This window comes from Cicer arietinum, chromosome 3 (assembly GCF_000331145.2).
Source record: "Cicer arietinum cultivar CDC Frontier isolate Library 1 chromosome 3, Cicar.CDCFrontier_v2.0, whole genome shotgun sequence".
Taxonomy (NCBI): Eukaryota; Viridiplantae; Streptophyta; class Magnoliopsida; order Fabales; family Fabaceae; genus Cicer; species Cicer arietinum.
The window spans coordinates 67,158,381-67,176,615 of NC_021162.2; the positions used below are offsets into that span (position 1 = coordinate 67,158,381).

The 18,235-nt window shown below is 35.9% G+C and overlaps 1 protein-coding gene across 3 annotated transcripts in view; it reads right to left on the reverse strand.

Moving 5' to 3' along the window:
* The window catches only part of LOC101502626 (ABC transporter A family member 1), a 32,443-nt gene that overhangs the window by 4,810 nt on the left and 9,398 nt on the right, over positions 1-18,235 (reverse strand). For 2 of the 3 annotated variants that reach the window (XM_073366195.1, XM_073366196.1), the window contains exons 10-32: positions 16,265-16,497; positions 16,059-16,173; positions 15,900-15,989; positions 15,200-15,420; positions 14,992-15,104; positions 12,417-12,523; positions 11,158-11,220; positions 10,402-10,488; positions 9,795-9,893; positions 9,535-9,719; positions 8,948-9,002; positions 8,779-8,850; positions 6,672-7,379; positions 6,364-6,542; positions 5,778-5,988; positions 4,730-4,813; positions 3,513-3,554; positions 3,335-3,431; positions 1,724-1,851; positions 1,545-1,649; positions 837-983; positions 439-690; positions 15-150 (exon numbers count right to left, since the gene is read on the reverse strand). In XM_073366195.1, coding sequence (XP_073222296.1) covers positions 15-150; positions 439-690; positions 837-983; positions 1,545-1,649; positions 1,724-1,851; positions 3,335-3,431; positions 3,513-3,554; positions 4,730-4,813; positions 5,778-5,988; positions 6,364-6,542; positions 6,672-7,379; positions 8,779-8,850; positions 8,948-9,002; positions 9,535-9,719; positions 9,795-9,893; positions 10,402-10,488; positions 11,158-11,220; positions 12,417-12,523; positions 14,992-15,104; positions 15,200-15,420; positions 15,900-15,989; positions 16,059-16,173; positions 16,265-16,497 — 3,529 coding nt within the window. The remainder of the gene's footprint in view (positions 1-14; positions 151-438; positions 691-836; positions 984-1,544; positions 1,650-1,723; positions 1,852-3,334; positions 3,432-3,512; positions 3,555-4,729; positions 4,814-5,777; positions 5,989-6,363; positions 6,543-6,671; positions 7,380-8,778; positions 8,851-8,947; positions 9,003-9,534; positions 9,720-9,794; positions 9,894-10,401; positions 10,489-11,157; positions 11,221-12,416; positions 12,524-14,991; positions 15,105-15,199; positions 15,421-15,899; positions 15,990-16,058; positions 16,174-16,264; positions 16,498-18,235) is intronic. The other variant, XM_027332612.2, reaches the window with a different exon arrangement.

Consider the following 18,235-nt stretch of genomic DNA (forward strand, 5'->3'; position numbering starts at 1 on the left):
ATAATATGAAGTACCGCATAGCATAGAAATTGTTGTGGTCTTTCCAGCTCCATTTGTTCCTAAGAAGCCAAAACATTCTCCTTCCTGAACAGAGAAGGTTAATGAATCTACTGCAACCTTTTTCCCATGATTCTTGTCTTCAGAATACACCTTCAATTCAATTCAGAAAAGAAATCACCATGGTAATAACAAAACAGTACTTTTAATGAAAAAACAAGTTGAAGGTAATAATCTTGGGAAGAGGAGTGTTAGCAACACACTCTCTAACACACATTTCAACACACTCTCTTGTATTGGTTGATATTTACACGGGTCCCACTAAATTATCTGAGCTCCATTTTAAATTTAGTGGGACCTATGTGAATTTCAACCAATAAAAGAGTGTGTTGAAAATTGTGCTAAAGAGTGTGTCACTAGCATTATTCTCCTGGGAAATACCTTACGAAGATTGCGCAAGTAGATAATGGCATTGTCAACAGAACCTGAAAGTACTCTATTTCTTTCTGTTTTCACATCTACGTCTTCGTCCGTAACGAAAGTTTCTGGGGAAGGTTCTAATAGAGGTTCCAGATAAGAAATATTATTTGGGAAGATATTAATTTTCCCCCACCACTTCTTGATCATGAATGAAGTCAATTTGAGAGAAGGAAAAAATTCAAGCCCGAGCGTCAATAAAAAATAAATCAAGCTCTGTGATACAAAAGAAAATGGGGTTAGATAGAGCGAAATATTTTTTGTCCAAATTTTTATGTGGGTGTTTTGTTTTTAACTTCAAAGCTTAGAATATCAATAAGAAGAAATACAATAGTGGCAAAATTAGATGAAAAGTCTTGGACCTCAACACCAAGATAACAAATGGAGGCACCCGTAACATTCCAGTCATACACTCCATCACTTGTTTTATCTTTCATTCCTTGCCGTAAAAGAGCTAACGAAGCAAGGCCGTCAGCAAAACAAAATCCAGGAGATATTCTGAAAATGTTCTGACAAAGAACATAAGATATTAAAAAACTCGCAAACCACAATAAACTGTATACAAGCAAAGAGCAATTTAAGCAGCTAAAAACTAATTGCATTTAATTGAAAATAACATCTTTTTACTTTATATAGATGTACAATCTAAATGAAAATATAATCTTTAGCCCACAGGAAACATTTTTTATTATTCTAGTAGCCTACTTCTCTTGCTGAAAAGTTTCTCAAAGTCATGTTCTTATATATAACAGTGACAACCCATAAATGTGACCAATGACTAAATAGCATAAAAAATTCAAACCCATTTATGATCACATGGGATAGAAAGTAACTAGCCAGTTTTCAGTATCCACTCATAATGGAATAATTCCATGATAAAGTAAGAACGGGTGACAGTAATAAACAGTTCAGGGAGCACAATGGGAGCTAAAAAGACGAAAGCAATCTGATATTTTTTTAGAATTAGTGCCTAAATGTTCTCCTTCTGTTTTTAGCGTTTAGGGTAAAATCTAGCCTGTATTAGGGCATGAAATTAATGTTGCTAACACAAGAAAAAAAAATTGGTGTACCTTAAGAAAATAATTAGCACTTTTTGTGGATGGAATAAGTCCCATAACAAATGAGATAACCATTAGTATCAATCCAGAAAAAAAGTGCACCAGGAGAACCACGTTCTGTCAGAAAAGTGAATATCTTAGCATTTATAAGATTGATAACAAACTATTGAAAGATCGCTGCCTTTTGATACCTGAGCCACAGTATGGTCAAAAAAGAAAAATGTAAGGCAATAAGTTGACGATGCGATTGCAAGTCCATACTCCAAAAGCATGATGATCGTTGGTAACAAAGAAACTCCTCCAACAAACTGATCAAGACCTATAACAGTATTCAATAGGCAAGTGTTATCGTTGAAAACTATGATATTGTAAAACAGGACCCAGTTAGACGATAAGGCTCGGTTGTATTGCAGTGCACCAACCTTAACATTTCTACCCACAACCATATATCCTCTCAACCACCTGAGAAAAACAGTGGTAGAGAAGATTCAAATATTTCTGGCTTATGCAGTATCGATGGGGGTATGGAATGTTTTGGAGGAGAGGAGGGCCGTCGAAAGGTTCTAATATTTAAATGACGAAGTATGTCAATATCTTGAACATATTTGGAAGCTGTCAAGAATTCAAATCTATCAACTCATACTAAAGTTCTTTAGCAGGAAGAATAGGAAAAAAAGAAACTCATAATTATACTGTCCTGAAATTTAATTATTTAATACATTGATGAAGGAGACAAGGACTAAGATTTGGATCAGTCAAATATGGAGGTTCTAAATCTAATACCATATTATAGAACAAACCGACCTCAAAGATAGTAGTTAAATGAGGCCTAATAAATATTCTTTTAAATATCTCGATTAGAAATTGAGAGTGGATCCTCTTGAGAGTTTTTCACACAAAAAAGTCAAGTGAAAAGATCAACAGAAACACAGGCCCCACATATTTCTGCAACTATCTCTTTGGGCCTTGTTTAGGACCAACCTGTTTCTCTCTCTCCCTCTCTCTCTTCACAGATGATGGTTTCATATTTAAAAGCCACATAAGAGGATCCATTTCTCTCTTGGTAGAAGAAAAACCAAATTCAAACTTATGAATCATTGGCTCAGCCTAAATATAAGAGCCAATGAAAGGCCTGATGTAAATAAAATAATTGGGACATTCACTACATTCACTACATTCCATATAGCATTCTCTAATTAATACCTAAAACAATGAAATAAATACCGACAATCTTCTTTCCATAAAAGAAGAAATTTACTGAAGAAAGAGATAAATACAAGGACAGATGGAATAGACCTATAAAAGAAACTGAACAACAAACTATCTCAAGACTTGGAATAGACCATAAAAACAGAACAAAATCAGAACGATGGGCGTCAAAACACCCTCACAAAAAACAATCTCAGGACAGAGGAGGGGCTGACAAAGACTCAACGGTGCATGGAGGACATGCACTCGAGAAGGTTGAATGGCGTGGCGTGGCGGCGCGTGCAATAAACAGATATTGAAGGTCCCAAGAGCTGCACTGAAGGAAGCAAAAAAGGGCACCGCAATGAAGGCAGCTAGGGTTCTTACTTGGAAGCAAGCCTCCAAGACTGAGAGCTCTTGTGCCATGTGGAAAAATACTTTAGTCTTGTTTCACTTCTGTAAAGAGTACAGCCGACACTAACATGCTTATTTAAACTAAGCTAAACCTAATGGACCTTTTTAATGGGATGGTTACATTATTAAACATAATTACAAAATATTATATAATATAACGTCTATCTACAAAATTCAGTAATAATGAATTGTAAACATACCAAAGATGTAGAAGAGAATTATGGCAAACGAGGCTGGAAACAAGAAGCTCACAAAGTCCCAAATAAATGTAGAGGCCCAATATGAAAGGATGGAAACCTGATTGGTAAGACTAGCATCAGATGAATATTCAAAACAAGATAGAAAATCATATGCTGGAGAAAGAAGAAAAAGAAATACCCCACTGATTAGTTGTTGGTGCTTAGCTTTCACTTCACGTTCCTACACCAGCCAAGAGTTTATAAATATTTAGCCAAAGAAATTATCAGTTTTTAGAATGTCATTATTCTTGGACACTATTGTAGCAAGAACTTCCCGCTAGAAAATCATTGACATTTAAAATGAAAAATATGCACATCATTTGGATGTTCAAGTATGTCAAAGATATGAGTGAGTGAAATTACCCTTATTAATAGGATACCAAAGAACAATTAATGGTAAGTTCAAGATAAACGAGTCAAGGATACACTTCTGAAAAATGGGATATCAGAGGACCACGTAATTCCATTGATTCATTCACACAAATTAGGGTTTCTCCAAGCTCCACGATCTTCTCTCAATAAGATTGATATGGTGCATATTAGACTTAACAATGACAATGCCACAACTTACACCCTACACAAGCTTACACCTGGGCTGACGAGGGTGGGGAGTGATGGTCGGCGCACAAGACATGTTCAATGGGAGGCTCTTGACATTCTTCAGCGCAAAGGGGCACATGAATGAACCCAATTCACATCGGAATGAGAGGGATCCTGAGGTCGTATAGGTATGAAACTATATGGTGGCGGGATGGCTTATATGGATTGATTGACACTACATATCCCAACAAGATGCATTTTCTTTTTTGTGACCCCTAACTTAAAAACTCCACAGCTACGCGTGTTTGACTTTGAGCACTCTTTGTATGACTGGCCTTCTTGAAAGTTCCCCGTAAGTAAGAATATGGACAAAACTTGTGTTGGTTTGTGGGGGATGATTGACAATCCTAAAAACAGTCTAAGATGCTACAAATCGTATTAGAGGAGACATCCCCCAGTACAATGTGGTTCGGTGATGAACCAAGCGGAATTTGGTGTACATGCAACACTAGAGGCTGACGAAGGCGGGGAGTAATCATTGCAGCACAAGACATGCTCCATGAACGGCTCCTAGTAAGTTTTAAATGATTTGTTGGAAACAAACTTAAAACATAGTAAGTCTTAGTACGAAGAAAATAACTTAAGGCTATATGCAGCCGCATAAAGGATGTTTCCCTAAATAGAAAATATGCAAAGGAAACAGAATACATAAAAAGATAAAAGGATGATGCAATACACAGACATATTTTAGATATACTTTATGACGACGAAAATAACTTAAAAATGACAACCTCGAAGCTGTATAACACAACTCACCTTAACAATTGAAACAGCAAACGAGGCAGGTATGAAAGAGAAGGCTATATTGACAATTATAGCAGCAGAGAAAGCATCCAGGTCCTACAAAATTTCATCTACATCTCATCAAATCATTGATTTTCTGAAGAGTACGGAAGGCCCCATATAACAAAACATTGATACAAGACATCACATCCCATTATGCACTTTACATGTTAAAATATGAACTGTACAAGAATTCTTAGACTTTGCGTAACTCAACCCAAACAGCTAGCTTTACAGATGAATATTTTTCAAACCATATAAGAACCCGTTCGGTCATATCTCTAGTTGACGAGGTATTTAAACACTCACATTCAAGAATGGACATCTAAAGCATGGTTAAATGTGGATGGCCCAATAACAAATATCTAAACATCCTTTAATGCTCAATACTAGAGATCTAGAGCATAAACAAATATGGGTGAACCAATAACATATCTAGGATAGTCTTTGATAAGATCTTAGAATTTGAGTTTTTAAGTCTACTCAACCCCAAAAGCTAGGTCTAATTTGGCCATGCCTCAAGTTGATGTGTATAACATCCCAACCCTTACCGTTATCGGCACTGTTAATGACGAGTTTTTTCCTTCCGTGGGAATTGAACCCTTACCGTTATCTGTCGACTTATTCCCACTACCAATTGAGCTTCGTGATTAACAGTGCCGATAATGGTAAGGGTCGGGCTGTTACAAAAAAGACACTTATTCCCCAGGTACCCTGTTCGATTTCCACATAAGGCAAAAACTCACTATTTCTAATAGGGTCATGATTAACACTCACGGAGAGTAAAGGGGGGCAAGAAAGTCATGATTAACAGTGTCGATAACGGTAAAGGTCGGGCTGTAACAATGTGAGACCTCAGCAAGAATAATATAACATGAAATATGAATGAATTGCAATGTAATAAGGTGATGTACAATGAATCTCAAAGTATAGCCATTGTCATTTCTAATAGGGTCATGCATCATGATGCTTTTAGTGAAATACAAAAAAAACTGTAGAAGAGGGTAGTGGTTTGTCTTACATGACGTTGTAAGTGCTGGCTTCGTGTCATTGGTAGAGGGTAGTTGCGTGTCTGAATTGTCGCATTGATGTTACGAGTAGTAAGCCTAAGAATTGCAGAATTCATCAAATTGATAAAGGTGGGAGCAGCATGTTGACAAGAAAAGTTGTGTAAAACAGTGTAGCCTAAGCTTCCATCGGTATTCTGATCATCCATCACAATTGCCCCATACCTGCATATCAAAATACACTGAAATAAAGTAAACTGTGTTGTCATTACCATAAAGACAGATTTGTATTTAGTTTTTTAGGAAGTCAATGAGTTTTGTTGTTTTTAGGAACTTGTTTGGTTTTCTTGTCCTCTTTTTTTTTTTTGTAATCTATTCTTGTTTTCAGTAGGATCTGGATCTCCATCTATAATAAAATCAGAAAGACATAAAATTTGAAGGACAGATATGGATGTTTCGATACCCATATGGATTTGATAAAAGTAGCGGTATCTATGAGTTGAGCTACAAGTAAACACTTTCCATATTATAATCATTTTTAATTGCTTGACAGTTAAAAGATAGAAACTAGGAATGAAGTAGAAATTCAGATTTTAGCACCTAGATTGGTAAGACTCATTAAAGCTAGACATCAAATATTCACTCATTGAAAGTAGAGAAGGTCCCAGAGTTGGCCCTGCTGCTTCCACTGCATCAGCTAATGCCTTTTCTGAATTGGGGAATTTGTATGAGCTTGGGTTGCACGTTTGTATCCAACCACCTTTGACATTTTGCACTACCTTCATCATAATAGAAATTCCAGTAAAGTTCAAAGGGATGCACCAGAGTGTTTCTTTTAGCAGCCGTAAGTCTATCACTTCAGAGAAAAGATAAAACGTGAAAACATGATTCAACAATCAGTGACAAACCTTTTCAGCAATTGGAAAGGATAGATTAAACGGAATTGGACCACCCCCACCTCCGCCGCTCAATAGAGGATTGAAATAAGAAGTTGAAAGAGTCAGTGAAATCTGATCAGGATGTGGCTTGAGCTCCAGAAATAGAAGACCAATAAACAAGAAGAGGGCGGGAATCATTAGCTGGAAAATAATTGTTTTGTGATCCCTCCGAGCAGATATCGCCCTCTTAATAACTAAAGCTTTAGAATGTTGCCAAAAAGTGGACCTAGTAATGAGACAACAGCTACAACATTGCATGCCTACAAAGTTAACAAAACTAATAACTGTAGCAAGAATTAAATCACAAGCTCTCCCCACCATGGTAGACATGAAGCCAAGAATATTCTTATAATTTCCAAAAACATTCAAACAACACGTTTTAGTGGATGGACAATCATTAGAAGGAAGAGAAACCACATAATCTGATATAAGGGAATTGTTATTTTCTTCAAAGCACTCAACTTCATCATAGTCACAACCGGCAACTCTCAAGAATACCTCCTCTAGGGTTGTTACAGATATACCATAGCTTTCAATACCGTGACTGTCTTTTTCACAACTGCCACTTATTTCCATGTTTGAAACCGGCTTTTTCATGCAACCTTCAATTTCCCTGAACATCCTCTCAAAGGTTGAAGAGGATGCCATTGGAAGTCTGAAGGAAATCTCAGTTCCAACCTGGAAATGTAATATCCAATAAAACCAGACAAAATGTAATCAACAAAAGTAATTGGAAGTATAACTAGAAAGGCAAAAATTAGAATCAGAATTCATTTTTAAATAGAGTTCAGACCTTATTATGCATGAACAGTCCACAGGCACATTTAATAATTCAAAATAATATTCAAATCCACTACACTGAATATATTTTTTACAGGCATCAAATGAAATGAGATTGACAGTAAAATCTTTCACAAAAATATAGGGAAAAATGGAAAGCTAGTGCTAAATTTATTGCTTAACATGAACTCACCAAAATTACATAACCAAAAACAATTATTTCTCATAATAACTAATTTATAAGTGTAGCAAAACCAGATAAGTGGTGTATTCTTGTTCTTTGCGATGCACCATATTATACTACACCAATGCACAGAAGTCTCATTTTCAATTTTTATTTAGCATTATTATTTGTGTATCCTCACTTTTCTAGTTTTTTGAAAGAACATGGTGGGCCCATTACAAGATCAAGGAAGCTTCTCTCACTCAAGCCAAATTCAGAAGCAGAAGCATTCAAGATGGTCCAAGTAGATGAAAAGCCCAATGTATGGGAAAGACTTGGGCGTACTATTTTGGGCTGAACCATGCGCTACAAAAAGAGCTGAAGCTAGGATGGCAGGCTTCATCTTTGCTTGGGATAATCGGCTTCCTATCAGTGTTATCAAATGGCGGCCATGGCGGAAAGCGGTGGTGGGATTTCAACAATATGCCATGGTCATTTTACACATGATGGCGGTTTATATGGCAGCCAAGGTGGCAAAAAATAGAGAATTTTGGCCTCTCCTCCATGGATCGCCGTCTGCCATCAACAACACTGCTTCCTAGATAACTTGTTAATATTCCTAGTCTATACAGCTTCCTATGTTTTAGAAGTGCTAATCAATTAGGTATCAATGTATTTATTTAATACCATTATAAATACAAGTTGTGCTATATTAGTTAGACACATAAATTCCAATTCCATAGTAAGTTTAAGAGTTGGGTTCTTGAGTGAACCTTCTAGGAAGTGTTATTCTATGTTGAATTGATTTTCTTAATTTTCCAAATAAGGATAACCAATCTTCGTGTTCACGAATGCACATGTAAACTATAGGAGAAAAACCCAAGTCCCCAATTGCCTAGAGCTACAGCCTGAATAAAGCTTCGACAATACATGCCTGTTTTATGGGGTTGAATTAGGTCCAAAATATAAGGTAAGCGCACAAAATAGAGCAGGAAGCGAACCGTCAAGGGACACTACCACCATAACAATTTGAACTTTCATCTACTCGTGCGTACATTGAAATTGGCAAATAAACAAACATTCTAAGAGTTTGATATTAACATGTATCTAAATGAACTAAAGTGAGAAAAGTACCTCGCTTATACAGGTTGCCGTTGGAACATACCGGTATACTATATCACCAGCTATAGAAGCAGTAGGAGCGGACTAAAGACAGATTAAAAAATCCAAATAAAAACAACCTTTTGATAATGAAACAGAAACTATAGGAATCAAAGACAAGATGCTCAAGAATAGAACAAACCTTTACAAGAGTTAGAGTGTAACCAACTCCATAGTGATGCTTCAGGAAAAGGGAGCTATCAAAATGTCATAATAAATATGGGGTGAGAGAGAGAGAGAATCGTATAGAACACTTATATCTGTTTTTTATGGATCACAAGGAAAAAAGATTAATGAACTTTTCACCTTGCTTCTAGGAATCGTGATTCAATAACATAAAACTAGAACTTCTAAGGTTTTATGGATTTCCCTCAAGTTACAAGCTTAACTCATGAAATTTAAAAATCTGAACAATCAAAGAGAGTGGGTGGGTGTGTGCTCGTTTGCTCATGTGTGTGTTTTATTTATGCCGTGTCTCTTGGCAATATGCTCTTTCCTGTGACTAGCAGTGGACAAAAAAATATTAAGAAAACCACAACTTTTGAGAGGCCAGAGCAGATATTCATTCATTGGCAACAGTGTAGGTCTTAAAAGTCACACTACAGGTTCATATAAGTTTATTTCTTCTTCGAATCCTAAAACTTCTTTGTTCTATACACCTAGTTGCATGTGACTCAAATCAACAGTCTGTATAATATGTAAGAAAAAAAAAATGAAAATGGAATTTACCTTCCACAGCATTTCAGAGAACCATTGGCCATGATAGCTATCCGGTCACCTAGTTCATCTGCTTCATCCATAGAATGTGTTGTTAGCAAAATTATCCTGCCCTTCTTAATTTTTTTTATTAACTGCCAAGTCAAGCGCATTGAGTATGGATCCATTCCACTTGTAGGCTCATCAAGAATTATAACCTGCCAAATAAGTCTAAAGTTTCCAATCCTGCTCAACATATGAAAACAAAAAGCAGTGTTGTCTATGTGTCCTACCTTACTGTTTCCGACCAATGCAATTCCAAGAGACAATTTCCTTTTCATGCCACCAGAAAGAGATTTCACAACTGTGTTGATTTTATCAGCCAGGCCCACCTGTTCAAGCAATAGAAGTTATCTAGCATCTTATGCTGATTCTTAAACCAACAGGAAAAATTATTAAAGGAAAAATAAAGGGAGAGAGTAAGAGGCAGGATAATGTTTACATTGATAAAGGGAAACTTAAATGATTAGCGTCCTAGTAATTGCCATGATTAGTTTCCTTATTTAATTAGGATTAGGAGTCTAGTACTATTATAAACAACGGAAAGTGCATAGTCTTTTGTATAGAACTACAATTACAATTTAAAGTATTATTCTTTCTCTTTCTTCTTTATCTTGAACCCTATGACTTCAACATTCACAATTTATTTATGGTAAAGAAGTTCTCCGGTTTATTGAAACTTAAAAAAATGAAAAGACAAACAGTGTACCAATTAAAAAGATATGTATATAATTTTTTATTAATTCAATTCCCTAGAAATGATCAACAAGTCCTTTTCAACCTTACATATAGATTTTGGTGATAAAAATAGAGTTTATAGACTTAGAATTAAAAACACACCTCATCAGCCATATTAATAATAACGTCCTCCAGTGTGTCTTGCTGCACACCCTTTAATATGGCAAATAGTTCTAAATGCTCTCTCACCTGCAGAGTCAACGGATGAACCCAGCATGTTATACATAGTAAACCAAAAAGGCATTTAAAAATATTTTAAAAAATTCAATAGCAAAGCAATCTAATCGAGAATCAAACCCACATTTATATATCTTTTTATACAATTGTATCTGTGAAGAGAGAAAAGATCTTAAAGGAAGAAACCTTATTTCTCTAAATGCATGAATGTATAACTGCATCTCAGTGTTGTAGAAAAAAGGGAGGGCTACTACACAAGCAGTGATGGACCGAGAAATTTTGGATGGCAGGGGCAAAAATGATGGCAACATATACATGGTAAAGATAACATTTAATACACACAAAAATACATTACTACAAAATAAAAAACGAAGTTTCAATTATTTCCAAAACAATTGCATACGATTATGGATCTATGAGAATATATTGATAACATTTTCATGACAACTACATAGTAATGGTAATGCAAATCCAAAATTGGTTTAAAGCCTGACAAGATGAAATAAAAAAGAAAACACTTACTATATGTGCAGGTTATGAATTAGGTGTATAACATAAGGCATGCCTTGCCTATAGCGAAAATGGCAATGATTCATGTTCTAAAATCAGCATTTGGCAAATATGAAGGCAACAATAATTGGCATCAATATAGAGAACGAAAAAACAAATGCTTCTACTTACAGTCAATTCAGGAAATAGTATATCATGTTGTGGGCAGACACCTAAAACCTTCCGTATCTCATCCTACAAAACAAGACAGCAACATTATGAATGCGACAAGACCAAGCAAGTATATGGAACAAGGGGAAAGTAACAAAAACATTTCAGGAAGAGTGTATCCATGTCTGCCATCCTCAACTGAGTCTCATGCTATTCAAGAAGTTTTTCATATTCCCAATCTTGGTATCCTATGCAGGAATCAGTTCCAACTATAGATTCTACCTAAAATATTCTTGACAATCCTCTACCTTAGCCATTGCAAAGACCATTCTTTGCGTTTTCCTAATACAGAATTAGAAGGCACTGAATGGGTAACTGAATCATGTCCTACTTAGGCGGTCAACAATACTATGAATGTAACATCCCGACTCTTACCGTTATCGACAATGTTATCACGACCTTCTCGCCCCAATTGGTAGTGGGAATGAGATGAGGTGGTACTTATCCTCCAGGTACCGGGCTCGAATCCCACAGAAGGTCGTGATTAACATTGCCGATAACGGTAAGGATCGGGATGTTACAAAAACCGTTATCGGAATAAGTAATGTTGGGATTGTATGGTTCAGAATAAATTAAGAAAATATTACTCAATCCTGAGTCATAAGATTTACCCTCCTATTTTTTCCTTTTCTCAATGTCATGGAGGATTCTAATTCCCTAAGATTAAGGGATCTCTCTCCCAATCCAATTTAAGTTGTACTATCCAGCTAATATGAATCAATTAAGCAAATATTTTTACAATAAAATGGTGTATATGATTTATATTCTCCAGCTCAAGGGAGAATGTTAGAAAGAATGTAAATAGGGTAATTATGTTGTATAGTATCATGTAATTACGGTAATTAAATATAATACAATATAGCTCTATATTATAATTTAGACACAACAATTCATTATATGCCTCTCTTTTAACCCCTTTCAATGACTACGAACATGTTACAGAAATATAGACCTCCCAAATCTTTTAATGAATCTTAGGTCTAGCTTCGCAACAGCTCCCTCATAACCTTACACTGCAATATAAACTTTTTTTTCATCCATAGACTTCACTTGCATTATACTAAAGTTTATAACTGCAGATCGATACATATAAACTAAATTGAATTACCACTGTCTTGATCACGTAAGAGGCTAACAAATTATTTATATTCTCCTACATTCTTCAACAAATAATACATACGCCTATGAGCATACAAGATTGTAGCAAAACATAAACTTACAATATCGGAAACAATGTTCTTTCCAAAAATCAAAGCATCCCCAGAAGTAGGAGGAAGAAGACCAACAAGCATTGATATTGTCGTGCTTTTCCCAGCTCCATTATGCCCTTCAAAACAAACAAACAAATGATTAAGCAATAACTTTCCCCTAAATTATTAGTGTAGATAAAATCAAATTAGAAGAGTTTATTAAGCCTACTAATGCCCTGCAAAACCAAAATAATACCAATAATAATATTAAAAAGCTTAAAAAACTTGTTCCATCCTTGTAATGTACCCCGTCTTTGAGTTTAGTCCTTAAACAAATTCTTGTCGGTTTGAGTTCCTGAAATATATGAAATGTTGTTTTTCGTCCTTGTTGTTTTGGTTTTCAAGTCTACAAGAGGGACTAATCAAACATAAACAATTATTAATTTTTTACAACAAATGAAACAAAACAACAAGGATGAAAAGCAACATTTCCTATGTTTCACTTGAATCTGAATATTTTTCTCTTACTAATAACAAGGTTGATACAAGTATTTATATACATGGGATGTATAACCTAAATATGACTGTGATCCTATCATAGTCCTATAATTTTGAGATCAAACCAAATATCCATAACTAAGGTAACTATGAAAACTAATGATAACGAAAGGATAATAACAAATCAGTTTAAATTACAATCAATAACAATATCTCAACAGTTTCAAGGACAAAAACCGGTTTGAAATTTTTTAGGGACAAAAACCAAGAAAGGTGTACATGGACGGTAAAGTATATTAAGCCTACTAATGATAATCATAATAGTTTCAAAAAAATAATTATAATAGGGGAAAAAAATAAACAAGGGTTAAATGTGTATTGTGTCAACTGTTTAGTATGACTCGTAGCAAAGCTGACCACTAAGCCATGTCCACTTCACAGTTTCTCAGCTTGCAGTCCAAGCTTAATGTGCTTCAGCTCCCTTTAGTCTCTCACCCACATGGAGCATTTTGGGGTTGGGGTTGGTAAAATCTCAAGACTAAATCCTAATGATTCTTATTATAATAACTATTAACACTTCCGCCTCAAGCTGGAGCATTGACATTTATCATGCCCACCCTGTTACAAACAAAATCACTACGCACCCAATTCAAGGCCTTCGTAAGCACATATGCTAGTCGGTCACCATTCTTAACACTAGAAGTACACATAAGATGAAGTGACAACTAATCTCTTTGTTAGTTGAAGAAAACACTATATTTGATTTAATATGTATGGTGGCTAGGTTATCACACCATAGTTTCGTAGGACCGGTGTTATCAAATCTCATCTCATCCAAGATCTATCTTATCCATATTAGTTCACAACTCACAAGTAGTTTAGGCCGTAGCCATGTAGATTGCTTCAGCAATGGATCTTGCGACCACACTTCGCTTCATACTTTTTCAAGATATCGAATTACCTCCAACAATACACAATATCCTGCAATAGATTTTTGGTCCATAGGAGACCCTGTCCAATGTGCATCAGAAAAAAGCCTACACCTGCATATGTCTATAATCACAGTACATAACTCCCTTACCTACATTACAAATTAGTGCTTCCCAAAGAGTGTCAATAGGAGAAGACATAAATCGACTTGCAACACTTAGTGAAATAGACCATTCAGAACTATTGGGCCACATTGTCATTTGTATCACGGTCTGCATGTGTCATACAATGGGACCACAGTCAATCCTTTTTCAAAAACAACACTCTCTTCCCCTTGAAGACAATATGAAGCTTTTTTTTTGGAGGGGGGTATGGATAAGTAATCCTATTTAGTTAGTAGGAATATAGTTAAAATAATAAGACATGATTCCTGTAAATAAGATGATAGAATAAGAGAGAAGGTAGTTTGTCATTTTGATAGAGTTGGGACCTTTTGGCATTAGGAGGTGCAGATCCTTGAAGCTATGTAATATTGTAATCCAGGGAACTTTCACTGTTCCTTTGTAATAAATGTAAATTCCTATCAGAATCTCGTGGCATGTTTTTCTGAGGGAGAATTTTACAGTATAGAAACAAGGGAGGCCACTCCAGGTATCACGGTTCTATTACCTTCCAGCACATTTTGAGCTACTATGCTTTGACTTTTTGTCATCAATTTGATCAAAACTTCAATATTCAATCAGCCTACACACTAAATCAAACTGCTATGGGTATCACCTTGTTCATCATTAGGTACCCCCCTTGTTCATCCACCCAGGTATGGGTATCACCCACCACCTTAGTATGGCCTATGGCTGCCCATTCCTCTTTTTGTGTTTCTCTACAATCATCTCAAGCTGACAGCTCCAGCTGACCAACAAAATCAAGCATGGTGCTGTGCCACACACCATCTGAAAGTTGATCCCATAATTTTCATTGTATAATTATTATACTCACTAGCTCTGTCTAGATTTTCATCGACACCGACCAAAGTTTGTTTATTACTTATGTTAGAAGCTCCCAATTCCAATTCCCATTACCACCACACACACACTTCCTCGGTTATTAAAAAAATTATGCGTGTCCCTTCTATTATTACAGATACATACATTAACAAAGAAAGAACGCCTCTACTTACCTAGAAGAGCAAGAATCTGATTTTCATACAGTGTCAGCTGTAATGAGTTTACAGCACAGCAATCTCCTTTTTTAGTACCATACACTTTATGCAAATTCCTGATTTGAATGCACCTAAAAGTTTTTAAAAAAAAAAAAAAACAATTAAGAAAGAGACAATGTGTCATATTATACTAAGTTGATGCACTTGAATTGCATATCATATATACCTGCCATCAAGCTCCTGTTGTTTCATGTCTAAGCTTATTGCTTCTATGGCAGGTTTGAAAGTATCTTGCCCTAAAGGGTTCCCTTCTGACTCAGAATTCTTACCAGAAATTCTAACTTTAAAACTGGAGGAACAAGTATTTACAATTTTTTTCTCTCTCCAGAAGTCCTTTCGGAAAATAAAGTTCCACGGATATCGCAATCCATACTCCCTTGGAAGAACCTTCAAGATGAGCAGAACTTTAATCGTTGTATCATTCAGGAAGCAAAATAAAAATTAAATCTTCATTCAATTGGTCATATGGTATGTGAACATACATAAGCACATGAATATATGTCATCAATGACTTCGAAATAAAGCAATGAAAAAATATAAGAAATATAACAGAAAAACCAAGTTAAAATCAAACTATAATGCTGTTGTACAGGAACGCACCACTACATTAGAGTACGAAGTGATCAATATTTACAAATGAAAAACATAGCCATAAGTTATATAAATCAATACATCCCTAAATTTATCAAGCAGCATATGCCTCTTTCTCAGTACTATGCAGCAAAGGATTGGACTTCATCTAGACATATGCAGGCTCCATATAGGAGATCAGAAGAACACCGTAGAGTGCTACACTTTCATTCTAGTCCAATTACTCAAATAGGCTATAGTATAAGAAGGGCGTATTCAAATAAACAAAGGCATACCTTATCAAAATACAGTCCAATTGCACAGTAGAGCAGTGTATCAAGTATCATCATCAGAAGACATATGGAAAAGTTTACTCCAGAGGACTCCTGCAAGCTAAATGTCTTAGAATGTTTGGATAGAATAGTAAAGGCAAGGGCCCTACTGCAGAAACTCACCCGCCATATGTTGCTCCAACGAAGTCCGACATGAGCACGCTCATAATCAGCAAAGTTGACAGAACCCAGCGCAAATGCCGTAGGTGAAAGCAGAGAAGCAAGCACCTTCAAGACCCTGAGGTAGGCAACCTCAAATAAAAAAATATACATTCAAATATGAAAATTTGGACTTGAATATATTAGTTATTGGAAGGAAAAGCACTCACATAGAGACTCCCGCATCATTGACAGTGTAGTAAGGGAAAAAGGCACCAAGAAATGACAGAGTTCCAACAGCTACAGCTGTTTTGGCCCTTTTGAAAAATGTTGATATGAAAAATGATAGCATGATTGCACTAAGCCCAAAAATGAAGAAGTATGCAAACACCAGTGTCTTATCACTGTACTTGAATATATTATCCAAAGTGCAAGCTGTAATGACCGCAGAAGAAATTGCAAACTGTAAAGATCAAATAATAGAAAAATGAGATCAACATAATTTCTTAATCTAGAAAGCTAAAGAATCAACTTATCACATCATAAGTTATATAATAATGATCAACACACAAAACCACTGGCTAAAGGAATTGAATTCTGTAAAATATGAGTAAATTATGTTTTTCTTGTTTTTGTTTGTCTCAAACAAGATCACACAGCTTCTATTTATAATGATGTTGCAATAATTACATTTAATGTCTAGGAAATTTATTGTCTAGGACTAACAATTAACCTAGGATGTTGTACAATCAAGAAATAATTAAAACATACACTGAATTTTAACACTCCCCCCCAAGCTAAAGCTTACTATGTTTTAAGCTTGTTACATCAACATTTTATCACAAGAAAAAAATGAAACTAAGTTCGACAATTGTCGGACTAGTTTGAAAAGAGAAGACACTAGTAATGATTTATGTGTGAAAGAGTCACCACTGGATTGATCATCGGTATGAATAAAATGCGCCACTAATATGATTCATATGTGGAAATAGAGTCATCACCGGATTGATCGTCAGTGGGAATAAAAGGCGCTACTAATATGATTGATATGTGAAAATAGAGTCACCATCGGATTGATCATCGGTGGAAATAAAATGATTGTTTGAGCAAATGGTACCTTGTCTTTGAAACTAAGTTCTCATAGCAACATATATAGTGCGGAAGGGGGAGTTGAAAGATGAGAGGTTGCTGAAAAATCACCAAATCATGAAAAAACCAGCAGAAGGTGGCCGAAGACAGGTGCATGCGCTCTCACGCGGATTTGGTGGAAGTGTGGAACCCACACGTAGAGAAGACGCGTGTGACAGCGCGTGCGCTGTCGGTTGGCGACAGGAAAAGCACTGTCGTGCTCGCTGGAGGATTGCGCAAAGGTGTTTGTTGGTTTTGGATGGTGGGTCTCACTGGAAAAGGATAGTACTACAGAAAAATGTTGGTTATGGTGCAGCTGTAAAATGCAAAGTTGATAGTGGTGGCACACCAGAAAGAAAACACACGGTGGCAGAGAATAAGGGCACAAAGTGGCGGCGGTACAGTGTTAGTGGTATGGCTGGTTATTAGAAAGGTTGACATAGTTGACGGCAACAGACGATTGTATGTTACCAAAAATTTATAAAAAAAACTGAAAGGTAGTACTGTCGGCGGTAAACTCCGCCGCCGGAAGTGGTAGTGAAACACCGAAACGGGTCACAGAATCAAAATCTGCTCTAATACCATGTAAAATATGAGTAAATTATGTTTTTCTTGTGTGTCTCAAACATGATCACACAACTTCTATTTATAATGATATTGCAATAATTACATTCAACGCCTAGGAAGTTGTATTAACTAAGACTACTAACAGTTAGCTTAGGATGTTGCACAATCAAGAAATAATTAAAACATACACTGAATTTTAACAAAATTCCAACATGATTTAATGGTGCACCCTAGCATTTTCCTGTAATTTATACCAACGGTGGAAACAACAAAACTAACGATAGCATAGAAGTTTTCTAGAGATGAAATTCCATTCCTTGTTTCTCACCCAAAAGTTTTCAGCTTTGGTTTTGAGTAGTTAATTGCAAATAGTAAATGCCGGTCAAGCTGTCAAGTAGCTTCCGCACAATAAACTTTTTGATGGTTCACTGATTCAACATAACTCATTGATCAATTAATTTTTCGCACAATGTTACGATTTCATGGCACTCTGCGGTCCCGGTTCA